Source organism: Acartia tonsa, chromosome 7, assembly GCF_053477335.1.
Source record: "Acartia tonsa isolate MP-2025a chromosome 7, ASM5347733v1, whole genome shotgun sequence".
Lineage (NCBI taxonomy): Eukaryota > Metazoa > Arthropoda > Copepoda > Calanoida > Acartiidae > Acartia > Acartia tonsa.
In genome coordinates this window covers 25,349,402-25,369,216 of record NC_137266.1, presented here as the reverse complement: position 1 = coordinate 25,369,216, position 19,815 = coordinate 25,349,402, and the positions used below count along the sequence as shown (strand labels likewise).

Below are 19,815 nucleotides of genomic sequence, written 5' to 3'. Positions count from 1 at the left end.
ACAAAAATCAATACAGAATCAATTATGGTTATTTTTATATTTTTCTAAGTACAATTATAGTCAGAAAATTACCTTTATCGTTGTTTATAGAATCTTTTTTAAATTTGGGGGATCATTTGGATTCTTGGATGATTTCTCTCGGGAAAGTTGAAGCACCCTTCTCCTAAATAGTTAAAAGCCTTCCCATATGACAGGCTAATTGTAAAGGAGAACGGTATCGGATAAGCGTTGAGCGAGATCCTTCAACACAGACGGACGCACAAATAGACACACAGAGATTCTGTTAATTATGGATTATTAATTAAGGATTATGAATTTTAAAACCTTAATATTGCTTTTCATAGCTTTTTTTCTATACATCCATACCTCCATACAACATTTTAGAATTTTCAATTTTGTGAAATTATCAATGCTTAACCACCGCAATAACACAAAACAGTTTGTTTAAAAAATACAAAATAGTTTGTAAACTTTGTAATATTCTGGTATTAAAGCAAGTTAAATCTAGATTTAATTCAAACAAATTAATCAGTTTTATTATAAATTATAAAAGAAGGAACAGTTGACTGCAAATGACACAAAAACATAGTTTATAATTTTTTTTTTGACATATATAAAAGTTGAACATTTTTTAGAGAAGGTGGTAGAGGCCAAAAATCGAAATTTCATATTTGTTCCGGAATAATTTTAATCGTAATTTTGTTTATCAAAATTGGAGGAACGATTTATTTATCTTCCATTGTCGCTGCACATATAATACAGAGTATAATTTTCTGATTTTTTTCTTGTTTCTTAATTATTTTTCTCGTCTGCTTTAAAAAGGGTCAATGCTTTTGGGACTATTTAGTTCTCTTATTACATATCTATTCTTAAACACCTTTTGTCTGATCTGTCAATGAATGTCAATCTAATGCTTTTCAGTAAACAAATTGTAGAAGTGTTAGAATATTATATTTTGAGGGCTGTTGAAAACAGCCGGAAAGTTTCACATTGCAGGCAAGTAACTGTTTTTTTTTCAGGGAGGAAGGGGAGACCTCCCCGCCTCCTCCACCAAGGTTTTAAACTAACTTTGTCTTTCGTTGTCCTAAAAACTTGAATCTTATCCTAATTATCTATAATACAAAGTAGAACCCTGTCTGTGTGTCTGTTTGTTTGTCTGTCTGTATGTTTGTAGCGAAGGATCTCGCTAACCGCTGAACCGATCGGGTTCTCCTTTACAGGGTAGTTTCTCATAGGTCCCGGGAAGGTTATAACTATTTTCTTGGGGGGTGGGACAACCCCGCCCCCCCCCCCAAAAAAAAAAATTCTTTTTAAAACTAAAATTAAAATAGTGGGGTCGATTACCCCCCCCCCTCCCCCCCCAAAAAAAAATTCCCCCTCAAAATTTTTTTTTAAATTTTTTAATTTTTCTTTTAAATCTAAAATACGAAAATCGGTTTGATCAAACCTCTTGGGGCAAAGCCCCTAGATGCTAGGGGCGAAGAAGCTAGTGTGTTAAAGAGTAACGTTGTCCAAACTTTCCAACAACGAAAATTTGAAGCAGCTTACAGTGTACGAATGTTAGGTTTCAACCTTCTTCTCTTTTAGTTGTTGAATTAATTTTTTTTCAAAGAATTCAAGATGCATTTTTAAATTAGGTTAAGTTTGGTAAAGTTTCCAGATTAACCCGTACAAATTATATATACTTTTATCATCTAACATTATTAAGAATCTATAAGATAACCAGAGAGATATGTATTGACCAATTTTGATACATCTTAATTATGAACGCATTTCAATTGTTCTATTATTTTCAGGGACAAATCCTTACCAGCAGACAAAGTAAAAGTGGATAGAATCCTATGGCGCGCCAAACTACATGAAGCATTAGGTATGTGTGCAGATATAATAGAAATTATAACGACTGCTTCCTCACCGGCCTTTAGGAAACCAGTAAACCGGTTTAAGGAGAGGGGGAGGTTGGCCCATGGTAAAAAGTTTTGGTGTTAGGATAGTTTTATCTAAGGTCGAAATACACATTCCCTGTTAAGGAAAGCCATATAGGACCAGCGGTTAGCGAGCTCTTTTGGTAGATAAATTAACATACTTAGTATATAGGATATATTCAATTCTTCAAGAAGAAGTTAACCAACACTTTGGTTACTCAACCTTTGTCTTATGCAACTGAAGGCGTAGGCTCTCTTTTAACCATTAAATTAAGAAATTTTCCGTGTTTTGTCAAATCAATTAATGTGTTATCTCTTGTTTATTCAAGGTTTTATTTTAAAAACATTTATCTAATAATAAAGCTCAGCAATTTAATTAAAGGGAACAATTCACATTAACAATTTAAAAAAAAGCAATATAACAGTATGTTTCATAAAAGTGCCTGTTGAGCACGGAACAACACCCACCCCCATTTTTTTTATATGAATTGAAAATATAGAAGGGGCCTGTACCTGCAGCGTCCTAACCCAGTTCCCGATATAATCTAATCTAAATTGCTCTTAAGTAAAAAAAACAAACAGACAAAACGATCATTCTCCGTTATTTTAATTTATTTCGAAATTAAGGGGGGGGGGGGGGTAAGTGCCACACGGGCACTTTGAGAGAAACTGCCAGCACATTGCTTTTAAAAAGAATTCTTATAAATCAACTTCAAATGATATCATTAAATGTCCATATTATTACAAAATTTGAAATGGACGTGCTGACATCATAACAACTACCAAAAAGTTGCCACGCTCACCAGCTAGACCAACAAAAGAAGTTTCAAAAGTTTTAATTTACGCCAGGAGTTATTCTTATGTAGAAAAACTATTTCTAGAATGACATAGAAACCGATCAACATTTGTTGGATTAACCGAGTCATACTGAAAAATTGCATCGTTTTATGGACGATTTTACGCGTAATGAAATAAAAACCATAAAAAATACCAATTTTGTTGGCCTTTCATATTACTATCCTTGAAAAGCTGTCTATTTTACGATGCGATACATAACTATAAAAAATTAAGATATATATTTTTCAGATGCCGAGGTGGATAAAAATTTTGTGTTGAAGCTGGAAAGTTATCAGAATCTTGACTATTTACTCAAGGTAACAAAAATGATTCTTCCCCCCAAATTCTGTGTGCCTCAGTTCAGGGAGGGTGGGACATTAGGCCATAAATTAAACTATATATCTCCAAAACTTTTTCGGTTTTTTTCCTTTAAAATTTTGTTTATTTCTCCTAAGAGTCAATTTTAAAATATGCAAAAAAAAAATAAGCAGAAATATCAATAAACATTTGACAACAAATTTAAAGTGTTTTTTAAAGTAAATAATAGTGTTTTTTACTTTTATAATCTTAAAAATAGAATATTTTTTTACAATCCTAATTTTTATAACCCTAGCGCGGTATCTAATTTTATATATTTGGCATTTTGGCATTTAAAATGACAATAACATTTTCCTTATATTTGACACAAAATGTTAAGGTATTAATCAAATTTAATATTAGATTAGTGCCTCATGCAAAAACATTGATATCTATAAATAAAGCAAAATGCTACATCATGTCTTATTGTCCTAAAATTCGCCATTTCAAAAATGGTTTGAACATTGTACATCAAAATTCAATTTCAAAATAGATAGAATATTTATTTTAAAAATGAATTAATACCCAATTGTTAAAAGAATCCGCATACAAAGTTTTAAATAAATAGAAAGAGTCCTACAGTAGCGCTATAGTGAGAAGTACAGAAGTACAAAATGAAGAAAAGCCTCGCTTCTAATGATTATATGTTTTACAGGACAATGTTTCTCTGTTTGGATTCTCAAAGAATGGGGATGAAGTCAGCTTTGTACAGGTATATTTACTTAGAACACAGCTGCTGTTTAAGTTAGGCGCGTGACAATTTTAACAAGTAGGAATAAAGGGGATGGGAGGGAGGATATTCCCTTTTAATAAGCCTATTTCCATTTACAGTTAGGGTTAAAGACAAAGGTCGCAACTCCAATGAGAGAGATAGAAAAAGTGTCAATATGCAATTATGGACAACAAACTCTGAAAATTAAATACTTTGTTAAAGTCAAAGGGACATTGAAAAATTGTAGTTTTTATTCAATAAGTAATTAATTTAAAAAAATAAAAGGGAAAAGTACAATGGATAGTATGGGTAAATTGTCCAGTTAGATGTTTTTAAAATCTAAAGGGCTTATTGAGAAATTTATGTTATTTTGAATTAACCACTACATAATTTGGGTTGATTTTTTTATTTTGAAAACCCACAAATATACTTAGATACGAAGAAGTGTGGTAGTGAATATACTTTTTATACAGGAGCGCAGCTACTAATTATTTATGCTTTTAGGTTGATGAAAACGAGGACGTATACTCTTCAAAGCACGGACCTTTCCTGTACATATCACAATATAATCTGGCAACTCATATCATTACCCTTAGAACAGACGCTTTTCTTAAGGTAGGCATTCTATGTTGTTGTCAGGAAATTAAACTAAAATAATAGAGGGGACAGGAGCTATATGTATATCAGTCCATGGGGCGGAGACCCTGTCCCGATTGTATTCTTTTTAAATCAGCCAATAGTGTCGAAAATATTAACACAGCCGAGAACAGAAAGCATTTACTATTAGACGAAACGGGTCTCTGCCACTTAGGCTAGGTAGTTGTCTGAATAATACATCTATACATACATTAAATGTCACAGGAAGCTTCTAGGATCAAGCCTAGTCAAAAATCTCTTTTATAGTTAAAGTCTTAGAATAGGAATATCAAAGGATACTAAACATTTCACGATAAATTGAAGTACATCCCAAATAATAAAAACAATTTTACCCCTTCTATAGATTAAAATTGTGATTTGAACAAACTAATCAAGATTTAATCAAAAGTACACGAAATTTAAGCCAACGAATAATAAAACTTTGAGTACAAGAGCAATGTCCCCTCCTAACCTGTAATTTTTTCTTAACAATCTAAGATTAATAGATTTATTTTTAGTTTGCAGAAAGTCTCCCCTGTCCTGACGCTAGAATTATATTTGTTGCAAACACAGGTAAAATATTGACAACTTTTTTATCTTTTTTCTTATTTACCAACGACTATAATGGTCAAAACTTCAATTCTTAATGTCACAAAGATTTTAATTGCCTTTTATCTTGTTTTACTGGCTTTTTACTCCAACTATGACTTTTGAGTGTAGTTTAAAGATTTCATGCAACTGCATTACAGCGAGACAAAAAAAACAACAAAAATTGTTATTCTTTTACCTAAGATTTTTTTTAAATAAACACATTTAAGTGAATTTCATAGAAACAGGATATATCACCAAAATTTGCCATGACACAATTTTCTTTTTGTCATAGTAATATAAAAAAAAACAAGAGGAACCAAAAGCAAATAAAAAGTTAAGTCAAAATAACAGGGATCGGAAGCCTCACGTAAGCCGCGTGTAAGCCTCAGTGAAATCGTGATTTTATCACTATAAAATTCAGCTGTATGTATAAAACGGCTCTTTAGCAGACAATCCTTCTTTCTTAAATTTTTTTTTCTGCTCACAAGCAGGTTTAAAACTGAGGCTTATGCGCGGCTTACGTGAGGCTTCCGATCCCTGCAAAATAAACAGTGTTACATACGTTGATAGTAATGTTTGTTGTTAATCAATAGAGGAAAAATACATTTGGGTTAACATTAGTCAAAGAGTAGAGTTGACAAAATATTTTATATATAATTTTATATTTCACAGTAGAAAAAGATGCTTTATAAGTCTTTTATTTGAAAAAAAACCTTAGTACAGCAAAAGAGAAATAAAAAAATAATGAAGGGTCTAAAATCCTATTATAAAGAATGATATCTATTGTAAAAGTCTTGCAGACCAACTAATTATTAAGTTATTTTTTTTTTGTTTGACAATGATCAACCCAACGTTTTAAAGCCAACGAAAGATTGGATTTGGGTACCAGTATAATTTGCAATCCAAGGTTCTCTCCATCCCTGGAAATATTTTTACTACTTTTTTTTTCTAGGACGATGTGGTTCAACCTTACTGGCACAAATGTTTGAAAACCTTTCTGGTAATAATTAAATCAGGGCTCAGCAGCCGCGCGTCAGCCTCTTGTAAGCCTCAGGGAAAATACCTTTTACACTTTTAAAAATCAGCTATAAGTCTAAATCGGACTAAAATATGGCAATCTCACTTTATTAAAAAGCATCCAAACAGGTTTAACATTGAGGCTTCTTCGCGGCTGACGCGTGACTGCCGAGCCCTGGAATAAATACAAAATTTAATATGGAAATTATGTTCATAAGTAGTGAAGCAATAAGAAACAAATATGAAATAATAATTAATTTTTAAAATTAGTAAATGTATTTTTAGTACATAATTTTTAGTCATAATTTTAAAGCTTTTAGGATTACTTTATTTGTTATCTTTTTTAAATAAAATGAAAAAACTACACATTTTATAATGCTCCAGACTTAAAGTCAGACCTTTAGACGGACAATTTTATTTAGTTATGAAAGGTCTGGGCTAAAATAAATACTTTTATGTAATATTGATTACAAAAAATCTGTATAAATATCTAAATGTTTTATATAATCCAGGGTTGAAAGTGTTATCAGAGCCGCATAGTATTCTAAATCTACTAAATATGTATAACAGGTAAATGCAAATTTAAATTTTCTTTCAATAGTTTAGCAAATAACAAAATCTTCAACTCATTGTTGCAAAAAAAGACTAGAAAACATTTAGCAGCGATTATATAACTTTAAACAATAAACAATCAAAATAATTTAAAGATATTCAAACAATATCAAATAATTGAAAACAAGAACAATCAGATCCATTAGAAGCAAAGCTATTTCGGCTCATTATGCAAAATACACGGCATGACATTGAAAGAGTTAGAGAATAATGCGAAAAGTGAGAAATGGTCCCATGGTCTTTAGAGTTTTTCCTTCTATTTAAGTCCAAACCTGAGGACATACTATAAAATATGATGAAATTTCGAACATTAAAAATTGCATTATTTGAAAAATTACGAAATATTAATAATTGCGTCATTGGTGAATGCTAGAATTATATCAGTTTTCTCTTTTCTTATAGATGTTTATATGTAACAGTAAAGGGTTAGTTAATAGTGATAACGTAGAGGACAGACCTAAAATGAAGGCTAGCTTCGCTCCGAATAATTTTACAAGAAAACTTTAAATGATTATCAAATTATGTTCTTTGTTTCAGAGGCACAATAACTACAGCAAGGTATGAAGCCCTACTCAAAGCATCTGTCAAGATTTTAGTAACTTTCCAGGTATGCAACCTTAGGGTATGCCTTTCCATAGATTGGTAAATCTGACTTACCATAAATAAAGGGATCCTATGTTAAGAATTGATAAACAGGTTATAATTACCTCGTAAGGGCGGGATTCTCCTTTAATTTTTAATTGATCATCCAGAGAATCCAGAGCATCATTCGTTTGTAATGGAATGCAATACTCGAACACCCAAGGATATTTGATTACGTAACATCCAACAGACAACCAATCCTTTGATTGTCTAAGAAGTCTAAACTGGTAATGGGTTGCGCCTGTAAATGGGCCAAGGCATTTCCCCTACCTTAACTTTTTAGAGTTCTAATTTTTCATGGGTTTGAAACCCACCACAGAATGGCATTCAACATTACTAAAAACAAATTTTGGCTTCCCGAAAAAAAGGAAGATATAATTATAGCTGCTTTCTGTAACTAATATAATTATTCTGATCATAAAAGGCTTTTTAATTAATGTGTTATTCAGGATGCTATTGATGTTCATTCCATAGTTATCAAGCCTGTATTCAAATGTACTCCTCAGATAGACTTCCTTAACAAAGAGTAAGTATTCGTTTGATTGCACGACCTTTATTCTAACAATCCAAACTACTATCATTAAATTAAAATGATAAGTACATAGTTTCTATTTTACTGTCTTATTTTTAACCTCTTTTGTATGACTAAAACACTCAACAAATGGCAAATTTTAATTTCAAATAGCACTTATTTAGCTTTGTAAGATTTAAATTTCATGTCAAATTTTTAATTCATGAAAAGCAAAAACGCACTTGTCCGTAAAAAAATGTCCAGAATGAGCAAGAAATAAAGCTGTTACAGACATGCAATTTCAAGTAACGTAGCTACTTATATAAGTATTACTTCTGTACGTCTGTCAAAATGACGGTACATCAATAAATACAATCTCATAGTCTATGATGTGTCTCTTCTCACACAGACTTTATAACATACAACAGATGCTGTGAGTATTGGTGCAAAAAATATGACGTAACAAAAAAAATTAGCCAATGAGAGGCCGTTATTGACCAATGGTAAAATTTATAGTGGCCTCTCATTGGCTATTTTTTTTTGTTACGTCATATTTTTTGCACCAATACTCACAGCATCCATACAACACAAAATAAATGCGCTACCATTGCCTCAACTTCTTGAACTATTGTCATTTAAACAACAAAGTCTATAATTATAAAAACAATTCCTATGCAAATAAGAATCTTCACTGATAAGAAAACCCTAATCGGTGCGGTTTTTGGATATTTCCCTCAAGGTGCCTTGTCGAACACTGACCCCCTCCCCTCCCCTTTGATTTTCGAATAAATTGAAAAGGTAGATGGGTCTAACGTTTGTTTGTTTTTTGCTTTATTTTAGGTTAGGTAAAATATAGACTAACCCACAGTTATTCTACCCCTGTTACCTATGGATTAATATTAACTTGTTGTTGCTGCGATACTTAAAGATATAATCATCCTTGTTTATGCATAATTGTGTTGTCATGAATGAAAATCATCTAAATAATGCTTTTTAGATTCCCTGGAAGTAGAACAATCTTTCTTTATAGAAATATAAAGGTAAGAATAACAATTTGGCCTCCATTTTTTCCGTTATCCATAAAGACTAATTCCAATATTACAAAAGTTTTTTTTATAAAAAAAGACATAAAATTTTTATGACTTAAAGAATAGATAAAAATGAAATTGCTTTACTGAGATGAAATTTAGTTTAAAGCGTCAAATAATATATAAACTCTGATAAACCTTTTTTTATTTTTAGGAAAATGTTGATTCTTTTATGCGGGTTATGATTAGTTTCATGGGGCAGTCTTTCCTATTTACAGGTAAATTCATCCACCGGCTTCTACCAGCTTCGGAATATTTAGTTTTTTAATCAGGTGCAGCTTACGCAGGGATTAGGGATAGGAAACCTGGCCATAAATTAGGTCTCGGCCTAGTTTTGAAAGGGATCATGCAACTTTTACCATTTGCCTAATTTAATGACCTTACTGGCGGACGGCTCATATTGGCTACCGCTCTAAACCAATAGTGTTCTGTGATTTGGGCTTATTTTGTATCAACCATCACCAATTGGCGGAGCCAATTGGTGATTGGTTGATACAAAACAAGCCCAAATCACAGATGGCGGAAATTTTAGAAGCAGACAATTCTGGAAAAAATAATGATTTCGTCTGCTACGAAAAAATAAATATAAATGGTGTTAGATCACATTAGTTTAATTATTAAATCTGCTTAGAGTTAAACATTAAAAAAGGGCCACATAGAAAAAACAAAAATAACGGGATTATTTTTTTGGAAAGAAGGTAGCTACGAATTTTCATTTGGTAGTTTATAAATTAGATGTTGTATTTTGAATTTTAAAAATTTAGTACGGAGTTGATACAACACCTTCACCCTAATTTTTGTACAATACAACACAGTACAGATATATCATTACATTATATCCAGTATAGTATCCAAAGAACTTGATAGAATGAACCCAAGTGCATATTTATTTATTTATTTTGAATTTTAATTAGCAATGATATTTTCAAATAAAATTTTTACTCATTAATAAAAATGCAAATAATACAAACTAAAATCTGTCTGAGGGAAACCCAATGATAGCTTTCTGACAGTTCAAATTACCAAAGTAAAAGATAAAAAATTTTGGGAGAGAAAAAACTTCTTTTTAACAAAAGCCATTAATATATAGGTTTATAAAAAGTTATGTTTTTTACTTTAAACTAGCTACCTGAATTTGATTCTATACTTTATCTACACACACACACAGCTTTTTCATTAGCATTTTATACGAACCACTGCGCTATCCCAAAACTGGTTTATTAGGCTAGAAATAGGCCTAGGCTTGAAATAGGCCTGAAATAATATTTTCCTACGTTTCCCATCCCTTATCCCTGAGCTTACGGTAAAATGTTCCAAAGATCGATTATTTCAAAAATCTATGAATTTTAAAGGCTGCTAGCGGCCTAACGGCTTAATGTATATGTTATGTTCGCACAAATAGTCAACCAACAGAAAAAGACCTACAAATAATCGGGAATGGCTTTGACATTTCTCATTAATGCACAGTATATCGCACTGCACATAAATGCGCAAAATGACTTATTTTTCGAGTGTTTACATCAGTCAAGCTTTCCCCGTGCATTGTTGGATCTTGGCTAATCTAGATTATTTATATTATTATGAGGGTATTTTCCCTCAAACGGACTACCTAATATTCAAGTTATTATACAAATGTGTTTCAATTCCTTGCGGGGAGCTCTTTCCCGATTGAGCTCTTATAATCCTTATTTAACCTAACCTAAAATAAGCAATGATAAAAAATACTTTGTGATCCACACTTTTGAAGGAATTTACCCTAAACTGTAATATACATTTTATAGGTGAATCTGAGATGTTGGAGTACTGGACCCAAGACCTGCCCCTTCCCAACCCTCCGGGGAAATACAGATGGGTACTCAATCCTTCTCTACTGGTAGGTTCTCAACATATGAGGCAATTGTATTTCATATTGTTCAGGGAGGGAGGGGACATTGCACTGTAAATTACACTTGTACCCAAAGTTTTATACCTAACCGTTTTGACTCAAAAACTTTGGCTATTTTTGTTCATTTGTGATTGGTTAGTTTCAACCAATAATAGAATTTTGTTTATTTACTAAGTATATTTGCGATAACTTTTATTTAATGAAATCTTCCAATTTTTAACATGTACAAAACGGCCTGCTTAATTGCTTCAAGATCCATGTTAGATCTATATAGGAACTAAATGTCTATAAACGAGCTCAAGTTTTCCAAGGAATATTTGTTTAAAACTCATAGTGCTCCAATAATCCATAATAAACTCTCATTGCCCAGAACGATAAGACCCATTATTTTACTTTATTAAAAATAAATTCCTTTTTTTAATTTCATGTTGCTATTTACCTTATATTAATGTATTTAATTTCTAATAATAAAAAAGAAAATTTTAATTTATAATATAATAAATTTAAGAAAACTCTGTTTTAAAAGAATTCGATTGTGGCGACATTTTGTGTGTTCAAATATTAAACTAAAATTGTAATCATCATTATTAACCCTTTGGTGATGGTAATGTAAAGAAAAAAATATAATTTAAAAAATCTTTTTAAAATCATTTAAATTATTAAATATTTACTTTCTTTTAGATAGTAATGCCGGGTGAGGAAAATAGATTTATTGAGAAATAGATATGCATATAGAAAACTAGCCAATAGGGAGATAATTATATCGAGCCAACTCTAGTCATCAATGTGGATGTACATCAATTTATCGTTCATTGTCTTATCCCTAAACTAATTAAATTTCAAAACAAATTATTCTGTCAACTGCTTTGCATAGTTCAGATAAACACAAATACGTATACTCTTTTTACTAGGCTGTTATTTTTTAATCAATTTAAATTTATTTTATTCCCCCAATTTCTCTTTGTGTCTAAATATCTTGATCCATCTATGTATATTGATATCTTTTTCTCGTATTCATTCGAATCCGGTTCTCATCCATACGAAAAAAACTATGTCTAGCATCGTATTATATCCAGCTTTCTACGAATATAAAAATGTACAATCATAAGATTAAAACCAGTTTTTTTTAAGCCAGTGCCTTCGGCACCTCGGGTGCTAAAATACTGGTTTTAATCTTATAATTGTACATTCCATATCCGCGGAAAGCCGTTTATAATACGATACGAGAAATAACTATTCTCGTATTCATTCAAATCCGGTGGATAGGAACCGGTTCTCATCATCGTATTATAAACGGCTTTCCGCGGATATAGAATGTACAATCATAAGATTAAAACCAGTTTTTCTAGCCGGTGCCTTCGGCACCTCGGGGGCTAAAATTGTACATTCTATAACCGCGGAAAGCCGTTTATAATACGATACGAGAAATAACTATTATCTCTCTCAAAATCTAATAATCTATCTTGATATCCAGATATCTCTTCCGATATCCAATTATCTACCTTAATATCTAATCATCTATCTATCCTAGAATGAGCTAAGCCTGCCAGGTGCCATAGTATTGAACTGGTGTAGTACAGTGGCGTGTGTCAAAACTTATATTGTCGATGTGAGTTGCATTTTTATTTTTATTTCTTTACATTAGTTTTTCATTTATTTAATAATAAGCCAGACTTACTACTTAAAGCTTTTTATATTTATATTATTTTATTATATTTTTGGGGAGGATACCAACACCCTCTCAAGAGAAATCACAAAAAAATCGTATTTTTTTACGCACAGAAACTTCAACGCAACATAGATAGGTATCATAGAGACTTGAACGCAATATATAGGTATATAAACCAAAACATTTAAAGTGCCACTAGAGGCCTTTAGGAGGTAGTCGCTAGTTTATTATAAAGTGCAATTAAATGCAGATAAGGTTCTTGAACTTAAACAAATGTATTTTAAGAAATGGTTGTTGTTAAGTAAAGGAACAAAGAGGGATAAATTGCAATTGATTTTTGCTTTTAACTATGATTGTCATTTCAACCCTACCTACATTTCGACTACCGTTTAGATTTATGAAATGAATGTACTTAATACTTGAAAATATGTTAAAACCTTTGATTTAAAATTTTTGAATTATTATTAATTTGTTACCAGGGCTTGGATGTGTTACATATGGATTACAAAGTTTTGGTCAACTCTCCACAGGTACAAAGATTTTGAGAAAAGATTTACCTTGGCAAGTTTAACATTGATAGGACATTTCTAACATGCCTTAATTACCTAAATCAGCCACGAACCAACCATAAATATAGAAAAGCCTCGCGATTAACAATTCTATGTAATAATTCTATTTTTTTAACTCCTTTAATAAAACTTGTTTTTAGGAATCTTGGAGACGTATAGCAGAATTCACAGGTCTCCCGGAGATGGAGGGTAAACCTATGGATGCTTACAAAAAGTAAAATAATTATTAATTCATTTTTAAAAATATTTTCAATTCTTACTTTACTCTTTAGAGTCCGTTTGTCCAGCAGTAAATATTTATAGCTTAATTTTCTTGGTTATCAAGAATCATGAAAAATCTTCCTTTTCTCTTGTAAAAACATGATTTTTCGCTACGTGTTAATCGGCAAGAATTATGGGAGACTTCAAATCTAAATAACTAAAGCTTTTTTTTCTAATTTACTAATTAATTTTTAATTTTTCAAATAACTTTAGAGATTCACAAGAAGGAGCATTCTTGAGCCGTGGCATACTAGCAAATACAAAGATTAGGAAAAAGGCAAGTATATCTTCTAAAAAAAAAAATGCATTTACTTAAACGATCACAGTCTTACAAACTACAATTTAGATCCTTTAGCCGTACATCTTAGGCAAACGTAAACTTTTTTCATAATGGATTGGAAACAGATTAAAATCCGCTGGATTAGACTCGGTTCTCAACAGGGATAAGGGATAGGAAACCTGGCCATAAATTAGGTCTCGGCCTGGTTTTGAAAGGGATCATGCAACTTTTACCATTTGCCTAATTTAATGACCTTACTGGCGGACGGCTCATATTGGCTACCGCTCTAAACCAATAGTGTTCCGTGATTTGGGCTTGTTTTGTATCAACCAATCACCAATTGGCGGAGCCAATTGGTGATTGGTTGATACAAAACAAGCCCAAATCACAGATGGCGGAAATTTTAGAAGCAGACAATTATAGAAAAAATAATGATTTCGTCTGCTACGAAAAAATAAATATAAATGGTGTTAGATCACATTAGTTTAATTATTAAATCTGCTTAGAGTTAAACATTAAAAAAGGGCCACATAGAAAAAACAAAAATAACGGGATTATTTTTTTGGAAAGAAGGTAGCTACGAATTTTCATTTGGTAGTTTATAAATTAGATGTTGTATTTTGAATTTTAAAAATTTAGTACGGAAATGATACAACACCTTCACCCTAATTTTTGTACAATACAACACAGTACAGATATATCATTACATTATATCCAGTATAGTATCCAAAGAACTTGATAGAATGTTACCCAACACTGCGAATTTTAAAAGAAAAAAAGTTGACCCTTAAAATTCCACCTTGAAGTGATACTTTTCTAATAGTTTATAGTCCACTAAGTCGTAAGCAGTAAAAATTAAAATCTATTAAGTCCCTTCTAACGAGATATTGGCAACTTTTTGCACACATTTTCGCAAACGGCAATTATTTCCTTTATTTGGAGTTTTGGTTAATAACATTTTCATAAAAGTTTTCAGTAATAATCATTTAAGATCCATTGTTGAGAAGAAATGACTGAAAAAGTGTGTTTCCATGCAAAATAAGCTTAAAATCTAATGATTTTAAAAATTAGCGATTTAATAGTAAAAAAAAATATTTTTAACTTTTTGATAGCCTGAATATGTTTAATTTAGTTTTTTTATATAATCTATTCTTTAAAGAGATTATATAAAAATTTGAAAAAAATTTAAAAAATTAAAAATCGGAATTAATCAAAATTAATCTATAGCCTTTAAAAAATACTTTTGATATTTTTAACCTATATAATCAATAAAATCAATGGAAAATAAAATATTTTTATAAAACAAACTTTTGGAAAAGGTTTAAGATAACTTCATAAAAGTAGCATTTAAGTAGGATATTTTTCTTGTCTTTTAAAAAAATGCAAATTAAACATAGTTAACGACTATTTAATTAGCAAGAATGGTAATAAAATATTTCAATAACTGCTTAAACCTTTTTGTGGCCATGTTATTTACTTAAACAGAAATTCTATTTTGTCAGAATTATAAAAATAATGAAGTATTTTTAAAAAAGCTTGCAAAATAAACATAATTTTATCAAACTTCCTCACAGTTTACAGAGGGTATTGTTGTAAAATGTTAATTATCAAAATAAAATCTTCAATTTACAACGTTTAAAACACCTAAAAGTAAATTCTAAGCAAAATTAGATTTATTTCCTAGATTTAGAGTAGCTGCGCTACTCAAAAAAACATCTAGTATTAAAACCAATCAGCTGATCAAATTGCTATAGACATCATTTGTTGGGTTGTTATTAACTGAAACATTTATTTTATTTTTAATTCTAAAACGATGCTTGCCATGCTAAAATCGCTACGCCCCCAGCAATCATTATGGGCACTAGAATTTAATCCCCTCTATTTTTTAATTTAAGTTTTACAAAAAAAAACAAGTACCACATCTGTTCAGCGGATAACGAGTTCCTTTGCTAGAGACAGATATACATACATCCCATTATTTCCATATAAGGACTAGCGGCTACGTACCCTTAAATCCTCTAGGGACACTTGGCGATAGGAAGGGGAGGGAGGGGGGGGGGGGGGGTGGAGAGTCGCAACTACACTTAAGATCATAGTTTTTCAAAAATTTTAGAGGGTTATTTTTTGTTAGGAGCAATTTTTATATTGTGGAGGTATCCTTTCCCGAAATAGTTATAAACATGGCCAGGACATATATAAAGCTTTAATGTAAAGAAAAACCATATCTGTCTAGCAGTTAGCGAGATCCTTTGAGACAAATAGATAAATAGACATCATGTTACTGTTATATAAGGATAAAAATCAAAGACGCCCAAGCTTTTTTGGGATTCAAATTAAAAAAAGAGTTATGCGACAGGTTTGTGGGTAAAATGATGCACGGAGTATCAAAATGCAGTTTCACACTAACTTGAAACTTATATTGTGGGATCAGAACAAAAATTTTAGTATTATTTTTTTATGAACATTCTTCTTATTAATATTTTTGACAATCTGAATTTGTGATATATTTTTATTCATGAAAGTACCCCCTTGCAAAAATTTCAGAACAAACTAACATGCTAAAATTTATTGGGTTATACTTTGATCATTGTCAAAATAAAACATTTATGACAACAACCATTAGTAGCAAAGCACAAAAAATCTTGTAATGGTCAAATGCACAAAGTGAGAGCAGATGTTAAGTTTTCTTAACAAATACAAATGAGAGGAGAGAATATGTAATATGTCTTTTGAAGCATGACCAACAGACAGACAAAAAGGCATTGTGAAAAATAAATGTCAAAAGAATCTTCACTGAATATTTCAGCTGTCTCCAATAAGACCTAAGAAAATTACATTTTCCCCTTAGTGTTACGGACTAACTAACACACAGAAAAAGTGAATTATAGAGTAGCTTCACCACTAAAGATTTGATTCTGAATAGTATTAGCTCAAACACCCACTCACTCCTAAACAAAGCAGCTTCACATTGCTGAAATCTAATATGAATTATTATAAACATTAACAGTCCTTTTAAAGAAGATTGTAATTAAAATAAAGGCAGCCGTTAGTAATATTTAAGTAAAAAAGGACCTAAAAACAAAGGTTGTTAAATAAAAGGATGAAGAAAGCGAAAATTTACTTTGACTCACTTATAGTCGGAAATTTATTATCAAACAGGGGACATACACAGAAATTTTAAGACCTCTAGCTCTGATAGTGGCTCAGATAATAGGGGAGGGGGCGTTGAACACCACCCCCTCACCCCCGACCGATAAAGATGCGGCAAGGGGCCCGACTGTTAAGGGTTAAGTAAATTATACAATATGACATTTAGTCAAATTTCAAACAAATATTTTTTCATTAATTCATTTATAAAAATCAATATTATAAATATGAACTCACAAAGAGACGTTGTATGTTATCATAATACATTTAGTCTGCTATGTAAAACAAAACAAATTTTTTTCTTCTTTCATTGCAGGGATGATTCTGGTACAAAAAAAAACAAAAAAAAATAAATTATTTTTAATTTAATTTGATATTACCGTACAATATTTTTTTATATACATAATTTAAGAAATATATTCATAACATCTTCACCTGTCATAAAGACGACATATAAAATCAACATCCTGATAAGGATATTAAAGTTTATGTTAAAAATTTTCAAATTCATTTTATGCTTAAGAAGGAACGAGAAGGAATTGAATCTCAACATTAACTTGTTATTTTGCTTGTATATTTATCATATTTGTTTACAGTTTATTGGTAAAGTTTGGTAATACTTTATTTCGAGTCTATCATGCAGTGCCAAGTGCATATTTATTTATTTATTTTGAATTTTAATTAGCAATGAAATTTTCAAATAAAATTTTTACTCATTAATAAAAATGCAAATAATACAAACTAAAATCTGTCTGAGGGAAACCCAACGATAGCTTTCTGACAGTTCAAATTACCAAAGTAAAAGATAAAAAATTTTGGGAGAGAAAAAACTTCATTTTAACAAAAGCCATTAATATATAGGTTTATAAAAAGTTATGTTTTTTACTTTAAACTAGCTACCTGAATTTGATTCTATACTTTATCTACACACACACACACAGCTTTTTCATTAGCATTTTATACGAACCACTGCGCTATCCCAAAACTGGTTTATTAGGCTAGAAATAGGCCTAGGCTTGAAATAGGCCTGAAATAATATTTTCCTACGTTTCCCATCCCTTATCCCTGGTTCTCAATCATACAGAAAAATCATATGAAGCATCGTAATACACAAAATTTTCCAAGAATATAAAACTAAAAAAAAACTAGTTTTAATCTTTATTTTTAATTTTAATACCCGCAGAAAGCTGTCTAGAATACAATGAGATAAATAACTTGTATAAAACTAATTATATCCGTTATTGTTAAAACTTTGTATTAACTTGAACATGAGTTGAAAATTAAATAAAATGTATTTAGGACAAAGCACTTATAGAACAGGAGATCATCAAATTTTCTGCTGCCTTCAATTTACAACGGTAAATATGTTTTTCTATTTTTTGAATTGGTAAATCAAGAATAATTTTTTTAAAGTTACCTTTGGTAGTTGGTCTATTATGCCCATCCTAACTATTCTCAAATTCTTCTCTATTTTCTAATCACCTATCTGACCATAAATACACTTCTCTTTTTATCTATCTAGATTTTATATTTGGTGCTTTCCTCAAAGGGCCCATCAAACAATGAGCCCCTCTACAACACATTTCAAAAAGACTTGAAAATAAGGAGAGTAAAATCGCTTTTTAAACCTTCACTTTGCAAGAACTATTTTTTACTTTTTGCCCCTTTTATTGCCTTATTCTTTTTAACCTTTTGTCTATATTGTAAGTTATTAATAATGTTTTTTTTCTAGATCTGTCGAGGAAGAGTTGAATAGTGTTGGAGGTGTTCCTGATAGGGAGAATGATTAGAACTCATCATATATACATGATTATTCATACATTATACACTTTACAGTTATGAAAATAAATAGATTGCTGTGTATTAGGACAGTTAGTGAACTATTATCTTTCATAGATCTTAGTTTAAGCAAGGCTGTTAATTCTAAATATTTTGTCCAAACTTTATAACTAATAATTGTAATCTACAGATGGATTATTTTGTTAATTATCATTGGGGATTTATGTAAATGATCGTCCATTGTCTTATCCCTTAAGAATCCTGGTTTTAACAGATAAGGTACTTCAGTTGGTGTGTGGTATTTGCTTGCTAGCAGTACTAGTGGTAGATGGTTTTAGCCTCCACATTACAAAGATGTGTTGATTTAAATTCCATTTAAACTTTACTAAAGTCAAAACAATAATTAAACAAGATTAAGATTTATAAAAGATAAAAAGGCATTAGTGCTCCTAAAACAAAGCAATCCATTCGTGCATTCAACTGCTTTATAATTATTGTCATTCTTTGTAGAATTTTCACCATTTTATATAATGCATTTTAAGTAAAGAAAGTGCAATATCTTAATTTTTTAAATTAACATTTGGGCAATTAGGGTTAAGTTTACACTTTTAAGGATTAAATACAATTTGTGTAAAATTTTTATTAGAGAAATCAAAGTTAACCTATATTATTTTTTTAACAATAATTAGTATATGCAATGTTACTTAAATATTGTCATCCTTGTTTTATTTAAACTTTATTTTTGTGTCATAGATTGATATTACATAATGCTCTAAAATTCTTTACGTATGTCTTCGATTTTTTGTAATTGCTTTAATTATTTCTAATTTTATTAATGTAGGTATTAAATCTTTAACGTGGTAGTTCCATGGGTTTTAATTAAATTGCTTTTTAATAACAAGACTAGTGTTGTACTGATGTTATTCATCCTAAATAATCATAATTTTCTACTCAGTACTTTCAAAATATTATTGTTTATGTAACAGTAACTTACAAAAAAACAAAAATTGTTTTTTTTGTAATTTTCTTGCTGTTATAGAACAAAACTTTTAATTGAATACCTAATGGAACTAACCTTATGTATTCTTTTTTGTTTGGTGACCAACACCTTACATGTACAACACTCCTAACCTCAGAAAAAATGCATTCAAATGTTTGGGTGAATTAATTTTATAATCAGTGGAACACCATTGATACATTCTCTTACCAATTCTGGCCTTTACAGGAAGCTTTACCTAGCTAAGCTTTTCCAGACCTTTTTTATCTTAAACCAAAATATAAAAAAAAATTACAAAAA

The 19,815-nt window shown here is 30.5% G+C and overlaps 1 protein-coding gene across 1 annotated transcript; it reads left to right on the top strand.

Moving 5' to 3' along the window:
• The first annotated feature begins 881 nt into the window (after window positions 1-881).
• LOC145325141 (uncharacterized) lies at window positions 882-18,921 on the top strand. Its single transcript, XM_080167997.1, has 19 exons — window positions 882-996; window positions 1,797-1,870; window positions 3,012-3,079; window positions 3,775-3,831; window positions 4,336-4,446; window positions 4,986-5,040; window positions 6,011-6,058; window positions 6,588-6,645; window positions 7,225-7,294; window positions 7,779-7,855; window positions 8,838-8,880; window positions 9,083-9,146; window positions 10,710-10,801; window positions 12,345-12,422; window positions 12,962-13,012; window positions 13,192-13,265; window positions 13,526-13,589; window positions 18,039-18,097; window positions 18,472-18,921. Exons 1-19 carry the CDS (start codon window positions 896-898, stop codon window positions 18,527-18,529), a joined length of 1,302 nt encoding a protein of 433 aa, XP_080024123.1. The 5' UTR covers window positions 882-895; the 3' UTR covers window positions 18,530-18,921.
• Window positions 18,922-19,815: the final 894 nt, after the last annotated feature.